Consider the following 7,546-nt stretch of genomic DNA (forward strand, 5'->3'; position numbering starts at 1 on the left):
GGATGCCAAGTTTGTGGAGGTGACGGATCACGAGCTACTGTTCGAGCTTATCCTGGCTGCCAACTACATGGACATCAAGTCATTGCTGGACTTGTCGTGTGCCAAGGTAGCCTGCATGATCAAGGGCAAAACACCTGAGGATATCCGTGCCACGTTCGGTATCACGGAGGAGTTTACGGAGGAGGAGCAGCAGAGGATCCTCGAGGAGAACAAATGGTGCGAAGACGTCTAACCGTCTGCATAACGTTGCAGAGGGACGAAAGAGCAGACGATGGAACGTAAGAAGACTAGTTAATGATCGTTTTATTGCAGGTAATAAAGACTCGGTCTCGTCGTGCATCTTATCTAGCTCAGAAATCTGTTGCATACTAGTTTACCAGAACATTTTACCACCGCTAGGAGTGCTAGACTTGGGGGAATTCCGGTAGCGCATGTACTTTTGGTCGTTGAGCTTGTCGCCCTGATTCACATCGAGGCCAATCTGCGGGTTCGAGATGATCCGGTTCGTGATGATGCTCGCTCCAGCGCTGCGAGTAGAAACCATCGTAGTGCGGATGTTGCCTCCGCGACTGGGGCTCGCAGGTCCATTGGACGATAGGATCGGCACCATTTCGCCCTTGAAGCTTCCACTCTTGGACGGATTGAGCTGGTGCATCCTGCTCTCAATAGCCTCCATGAACTGCTGCTGCGGACCAATGACACTGCCCGGACGGCACAGACGTAGCCATCCGATGAGCTCGTGAGCCGAGAACAAGTGGTGCTTCATCATGTAGGCGCCGATGCAGGTACCAGTGCGTCCAAGACCAGCCTTGCAGTGCACTGCAACAGCTCCAGGAGTCTTCTCACAAGCTTCAATGAACTTCATCAAGATCGGCATGGGCGCGTTCGTGCCGTCCGGGTAGATCAAGTCGATGTGGTCGATGCCTGCCGACAGGAACTTCTTCTCGTCGTACTGCTTGTCATTGAGACGCACTACCAGCGTCACGTTGCGCTTCTTGAAGTACGGGATGTAGTGTTCCGGTGTGAGCATGACATGGCCCTGAGGTGTGCGTTGATACACGTTGTGCGGGCCAGCGAAGGCGATGAACTTGGGCGACACCCACGTGAGGTCACCGTTCTCGACACGTTCATAGTGTTGGAACTCGTGAAGATCGAAGGTCTTGGTGGAGATGTAGCCGCTGTTAATCGCGCGTTCGAGGCCCTTGAGGCAGTCGAGGATGGTCAAGTTGAACGTGCAGACCGACGGAGTGGCGTCGTGGAACGGAGGGAAGCGCATGCGCTGGAAGGGAGCGTAGGCCTTCTCCGCACTCATATTCTGGAACAGCACGGCCCAGCAGCCCAAGATGCAGACGGCATTGGCACGACGCTGTCCGTTAGTCGACGAGTAAAAGTACACGACCTCATTGGCCTTGGCCGCGGCCGCCAGCTTCTTGTTGAGCGTCTCGGAGAACACGAACGTGTGTCCGAGGTTGAGCGGGCCAAAGTCGAGGTAGAAATTCCAGTACATGAGCTCATCGTCGATGGAGAAGAAGTGTGTGCCGGGAATACGAGGCGGCGCCTTCTTCAGCGGCACGTAGAACAAGCGACCGGGAAGGAACTCGATCGCCTCTTCGAGACCGTTTGCCATCGCCGAGCTAGCCATACTTGCGGGTAAAGAGGAGGTAGGTGGGGTGGTTTGTGTGCTCGGAGACGTTAATTCGCAACGGGGTGCCTGGTCCCGCGCTGAAAACGATCTGAAGGTGGAAGAAGAGCTGGTTGGTTTGCTGCAAGCTGAAGGGGTCGAAAGGAGCGTTGAGACTGTTGAAGCGGTTGAGTTGTAGTCGACAAATCCGTGAGTGAGTCACTGGTTAGGCTCGAGACGTTGAGCGCTTCCACCCGAGGATACTTGCAACATTACGCTGATATGCCTCCATTCTGGGCAGCCAAAGCTGGATGGAAGACTGGTGCGCGGCATCTTATCACAAAGTTTTGAAAACGCCTGAGCTCTTGAAATAGTGCACTTTTAACAACCCTTGAATCGGACACCAAAGAAAGCTTGGACTCCGCTCGATGCAGGAGGAGAAGCGTCCTCGTCATAGCCGTTGACCCCGTGGCAAGGGGTCCGAACAGGATAAGTTTAAAGCTTCACACTAGCCGTCGACTTGCTTCCGGTTCCTTGCTGGTGATTAAAACTGAGGAACGCACCGCCAAAGAATGGTACCGAAGTCGTCGCTGAAGTCACAACACACAACTTACCACACGCCTGGATGGTAATCATCAGATATGTTTCAATTCGACAAGACAAACAAGGACACAAACCTTTGTGAAAAAATGGTATACAATTCGAAACGTACTTCACGCGGATACCCGCGGACCCAGATAAGTTAGCCTGCTTCGGTGGTAGACACACTAGTAGCCGCTCTGCATCACCACTAGTAGCTGTTCCTGCAGTCGCTGCTTGATAGCGGAGTAGAACCGTAGATCGGCCTCCAACGATTGCTTGTAGCTATCACTGACGTTCCCCTCGACACTTGACAGTCCACAGTGGCAGCGATCGATGTTCTCATTCACCTTTCGCAGTCGGCTCTCCAGGATATCCCACTCATCTGGAGGCAGCATCATGTCTGTCGACCGTGTTGCTAGAGCTGTAGAGATTGTTGTTGTCGTCGTGTGGACTCGTTTATTACCAGAGTGAGGAACGATGTCGCTCACGGTCGGAACCTCAACAATCGACGTGTCCTCCTCTTCACGTGGCCGCTTCCCATGTGCTGTCGTGTGGGCAGGTTTATCACCACCCGAAGACTTTTTGATGACAGGTTTGCTGGCTACTTTCGGCTTAGCGGGCGAAGCTGGCTGCTTCTGCTTGGACGGCGACGCCTTTGGCTTGGTTTCTTTAGCGGAGGCAACAGAGACCATCGCCTTTGGCTTTGTGTCTTTCGCCGTGGCAGCAGAGGCCGGCGCCTTTGGTTTGGTTTCTTTAGCAAACGAAGCAGCAGTGGCCGGTGCCTTGCCTTTGCCGCCAGCTTTGTGATCCTTCTTCTGAGCGGCTGGCTTCAGAGGCGAGGCCGCTGGCTTTGCTTGCTTAGCTTTGGGTTTAATACTCGACTTGTTGGCTTTTACTGCAGCCGTTTTCGTCGTCGCTGGGCTCTTGGCGATGGCGGGCGAGAGAGGTTCTTTCATCTCTGGATTCTGTGTAAGCAGTCCCGATAGTTTGGACTCATTCGGAGGAGTCGTTACCGCTACTTTCGTTGAGGTAGGTGTTGGAGCTATGGTCTCCGCTATGGCCTGAACAGGAGTCGCAGCTTTGGCTTTCGCTGCTGTCGCCTTGATCGCTGCACCTGGTTTACTCTCAGCAGCAGTAGCTGGCACAGACTCTACAGCCGCCACAGTTTTGGTCTTCGTTTTGCTCTTGCTAAAAGGCTCAGCAGCCGAGAGTTTGCCACCCATGACGAACTCGTAGAGCTTGGGCTCGAGCAGCATCGCCATGTGCAGGTACAATAGGTCCAGTCTGCCGGCGCAAAAGTCGAAGAACGAGTGCACATTGTCGTTGTGTGATGCCGCCTCTTTGGCCTGCGCCACGGCGTTGCGGTACATGGCGACGATCTCGATCCACATCTGCAGCAGACGCGCGGCCGAGTGCCCGAGGATCACGTTGGGCGTGACGTTGACAAAGAGCGCGTCCTGGAAGTGCAGCGCGTCCAGCACCGAGTTCTGCGCCATGAAGGCGGCGTGGACGTCCAACCACAGACGGTTTACCTCCATTTTACCGCCGCGCGTGACCATTTCGTTCCAGCGCCGGTTAAAGTCCGGACTCAGCAGCACGTTGATGAGGCGGAAGCGGCAGCCGCGACGCGCACGGATGACACGAGTGGAGGTCATCTGAGTCTGATTCTTATTCTGAGTCCGTCGAGGCGACGTCCGCCTTGGAGTCTCAGGGGTCTGCGTCTGCGCCTCGTCCCAGTCGCGCAGAAGCTGAATGAAGCCCACGCGGGTGTTGAGGCAATGGCCGGAGCGGGGAATGCGGATGTGGCGCACGGACAGCTCGTGACGCAGGTCCCCGTACAGGTATCTCTCGTACGGCTCGTGCAGCTCGGACGACGGCAGCGGACGCAGCGCCTTCTTGGGCGGCATAAACGACCTTCCTTCGTAAGGAGAGGCGGGAAAACCAGGTGGGCAACCTGATTGGCAAAGTACAGCTGTGTGGAGAACACCATATTGATGCGGACATTGCGATACGATCTTTTTGGGCAACGACGAGAGTAATGATCCGGCAAGAGATCCCAGTGCTGCGAATCAGCCACCGTAGAAGCTAGCTTTGCCTTCCGATGGACGCGGGATTAGAGAGCTGTGGAACGCGTTGAACTGCAGCAGTAAATTTAGTGGACACATCTCGAACTCGATCCAATAGAAACAAAAGTCAAATATGTAGCCATTTCTAAATGACATTGCTGTCAAGTTCGACATCCACGTTGCGACCAAAAGGCTCGGCACAGCTTCTGCTTCGTAGTTTTGGTATCAACCAAGTTAAATACCATCAGCGAGCGAAGGTGGTAGTAGGTTAGCATCACGTGGTCGAATAAAGTAAATTGGAAAGTTAACTAGCGAATTCGCCGCTACAGGCTGTAGCCTTCAGCAAACATAGCACCACCTCTGCAAGCACAGTCAGCAGCAGACCTGGCATTGCTCTCGGCAATTAGCCTTGATGCTCAAGCTGAGCCTCAAGGCTTCAAGCGAGTTTCGTTGATGACCAACCAGACTCGGCAGACAGGGGCGGAGTCACATCTCAAGTGGAAAACAAACAAGACGCTGCTTGTCCGAATGATCCGAATCTCGCTCAAAAAGCCTCGAAAGATAAATTTTGGGTGCAGATCGCGAATCCCTCGCAGCGACACACCGTTCGCGCCGTCTGCGGCGTCCTGATCCGAAGCCATTTCTAAAGGTCGAGACCTTCGGCCTCGACACGAAGGAGTTTTTGTCAGTTGATGCAAAGTTTATTCACAGGGATAGCGATACATTTGCGCACCAATATTGAATCCAAGTTTAACACAATCCAGCTGCATATTCGGATTAAAGGCTCCAATGCTACCTCATGGCAGCCAGTCTTGGCATCAGTCTCCCCGAAACATGAACGAAGCACGACGAACTAGACTATAGTTACTAGAAGCTAGTAATGCGGTGAATGAGAATTGTCGTGAGCTCTTATGATTGTGTCAGCAACAGAGTTTCGACACATGTACTAAATTCCAGGAACAACATGTAGCTGTGGGCGATCTCGTAACCGATCTACTTGAAGTAGTTTTCCAGAGCAGAGAGCAGCAGACACACTCGTTCAGTTCAACGTGCGAAATGCAGGGTGAACGTATTTTGCCGCACACCCGCCGATATCAAAGTAAGAAGGCCGGCTCAGGCTCAGGCTGAGGCGGGGTGGAGTGGGTGGGGGAGATGGCGTGGCGGCCACTTCAAGATGAACTAGGGCAGGTCGGAACAAAGTGAGTTATTCGAGGCTGTCCATGCGGTGCCAACTGCTTTCAAACACCCGCTCGACGTTAGGCCCACAATATGCGGACGTGAGCGAATTCTGCGGCGAGGTAGCGAGCAAGGTAAGTACCAACCAAAAATACCATGAATGTTGATACCGTATTAGAAACGCTTGCCGCTTGGTTTCTAAGCCTGCAGACGGGGCTGAGCGAATGGCTGGCTGGGCCACGCTTTCACGTCGAGCATTGCGATGCGCTCCTAGATGAATTTTGTCACGCTAAATGCAAAGCGTTTTGCACTCCTGGTCACGGCTTCGCCGCCGACAGGTGGGTCCATAGGACCCAGATGGCTGGTGCCGCCGGGTTGTGGCGCCTAGATTCGCTCGTTGACACCGTTTGAAGATTGCCCGGGGCGACGACAAAGCTTTCTCGCGAGATAGGGCGTGGTCCCTGTCTGCTTGGCCATACTGGGGCCCAGGTAATGCGTTCTGGGACGGAAGAAGCGCGTGGCAAGTGCAATTTTTGGCTCAACAACGACGGCACACTGCAAATAATGGAGAGGCTTTGCAGTCGATGACTGCGGGCATCGATCGCCCCGAGATGAGCGTCCACGTGTTGGGCTGCAGATGTGTTTGCCTTGGTAGACCAACGCCATGAAAACATCGCCATACGAAAACACAGCGAAAAGGCCGATATTTTAGTTTGAAGATGGGCATTAGAACACAAGAATTTTGTAGAATCACGGAATACAGTACTTTAATGTCTGATGTACATTTCAATGTGCAAGCTTCCAATGAATTGATTTTATCCTTGGCAGCAAAGTGGACACAGCGTTTCTTAGAGTTTGTACTAGGAGCATTCCAAGTGACACTTGCGAGTCGCAATGAAGCGTGCAACTTTGTAAACACAAATTTCCAAATTCGTTTGGAAATGTGTTGCTATCACAATTCTCAGTAAGTTTAGTTTAGCTATCGCATACAGGTGTATGTGCCTGGCACCCCCTGTTTACCAGACTAGACGGCGTAGCATCATCCGTTCGAGAATTCTTGCACTCTCAAAAATCCATACGAAGCGTAAATTCCCACATTTACCCCATACTTATGGCAAATATTTGATTCAGCACAGAAAATACTCAAAAAGGAGTCTTGGCCATAAAAGTGAGACAGAAGGAATCCATGCTTCAACGGCTCAGAGACGGGTCTAAAATGTCGCTTGGCATTCGGCCAACCAGCAGCAGGCATCTCATTTCACAATTGGAAGCGACTCGCTCTAACGCCCCCACCACACCTCTCGAAATGACGGCGCTGCTTGTGAAGAGCTCGTGGAAACAGCACGAGCCTGCAATGCCCATCGACGACATTATGCCCGACAACCAGCTACAGGAGGCTCGCGCCTGGACCCACAAGCTCCGCCACAGCGGCGAGAGCGCCAGCACAAGCCCCAAGCCGACGGACGCTGTCCTGTCACCCACACAGATTACCAAGCCTATGGTGGTCGAAACCAGCAGCAAGAAGCACCGCTTCTCACTGCGACGGCTCTTCAAGCATGATAACAACCATGAACAGGGCAAGAAAGCGGCCTTTGTACCGCCCGTGCCCATTCCTAGTGACTTCCTTACACGCGAGCGCCACGGTGGCGTGACCGTCAGCGGCAAGCGCGTTCCCTTCACGCGTGACGCTCACAAGCGCAGGAAGAAGACGGTGAGGCCCATGCCGCGCATCAACGAGGACCGCGCGCTCTTGCCCGTAAGCTCCTCGGTGGAGGCCTATCGTCGTCGTGCCTACTACCCGGCCAAGAAGGAAAAGTCCAAGAAGTAAGGAAGCGCCGCCCCATCGTCATAGCGGCGTGTCGCTCTTCACGTCTCTGCCAGCTCGATAAGCGCTGTCTGCAGCTAAAGCTGCAGCCGAGCCGCTCTGAGACACAAGTCGCCGCCTCGCATCAGAGGGACCGGAGCGACAACATGATCGCGTTGCACCCATCTCATCGTACCTCGTCATTTTTGCCTACGAATTAGAATTGCGCTATTTATTGGTTAGGAATTACCAACACTAAATGCAATAAACTATCACATTACACCCCTTACCGGCCTC

General features: G+C 53.4%; 5 protein-coding genes across 5 annotated transcripts; 2 read left to right on the forward strand and 3 right to left on the reverse strand.

The window, feature by feature from the left end:
* Window positions 1-67: 67 nt before the first annotated feature.
* PPTG_09145 (hypothetical protein) lies at window positions 68-232 on the forward strand (the record flags this gene model as incomplete). The annotated part of the gene is made up of 1 exon (XM_008904019.1): window positions 68-232. One exon carries the CDS (start codon window positions 68-70, stop codon window positions 230-232), a length of 165 nt encoding a protein of 54 aa, XP_008902267.1.
* A 141-nt stretch (window positions 233-373) lies between these two features.
* On the reverse strand, window positions 374-1,642 carry PPTG_09146 (hypothetical protein; the record flags this gene model as incomplete). Its single annotated transcript, XM_008904020.1, has 1 exon — window positions 374-1,642. One exon carries the CDS (start codon window positions 1,640-1,642, stop codon window positions 374-376), a length of 1,269 nt encoding a protein of 422 aa, XP_008902268.1.
* Window positions 1,643-2,388: 746 nt separating this feature from the next.
* Window positions 2,389-4,110, reverse strand: PPTG_09147 (hypothetical protein; the record flags this gene model as incomplete). Its single annotated transcript, XM_008904021.1, has 1 exon — window positions 2,389-4,110. The coding sequence occupies one exon, from the start codon at window positions 4,108-4,110 to the stop codon at window positions 2,389-2,391; it is 1,722 nt and encodes a 573-aa protein (XP_008902269.1).
* An 870-nt stretch (window positions 4,111-4,980) lies between these two features.
* Window positions 4,981-6,148, reverse strand: PPTG_22474 (hypothetical protein). The gene has a single exon (XM_008904323.1). The coding sequence runs from the start codon at window positions 6,123-6,125 to the stop codon at window positions 5,763-5,765; it is 363 nt and encodes a 120-aa protein (XP_008902571.1). The 5' UTR covers window positions 6,126-6,148; the 3' UTR covers window positions 4,981-5,762.
* Window positions 6,149-6,639: 491 nt separating this feature from the next.
* Window positions 6,640-7,545, forward strand: PPTG_09148 (hypothetical protein). The gene has a single exon (XM_008904022.1). The coding sequence runs from the start codon at window positions 6,662-6,664 to the stop codon at window positions 7,271-7,273; it is 612 nt and encodes a 203-aa protein (XP_008902270.1). The 5' UTR covers window positions 6,640-6,661; the 3' UTR covers window positions 7,274-7,545.
* Window position 7,546: the final 1 nt, after the last annotated feature.

The sequence above is a fragment of the Phytophthora parasitica genome (assembly GCF_000247585.1).
Source record: "Phytophthora parasitica INRA-310 unplaced genomic scaffold supercont2.17, whole genome shotgun sequence".
In the NCBI taxonomy this organism is placed as follows: Eukaryota; Oomycota; class Peronosporomycetes; order Peronosporales; family Peronosporaceae; genus Phytophthora; species Phytophthora nicotianae.

Bases quoted from the DNA above. Each gene is read 5' to 3' on its own strand.
- PPTG_22474 (XM_008904323.1), bottom strand. From the start codon at position 6,125: ATGGCGATGTTTTCATGGCGTTGGTCTACCAAGGCAAACACATCTGCA.
- PPTG_09148 (XM_008904022.1), top strand. From the start codon at position 6,662: ATGTCGCTTGGCATTCGGCCAACCAGCAGCAGGCATCTCATTTCACAA.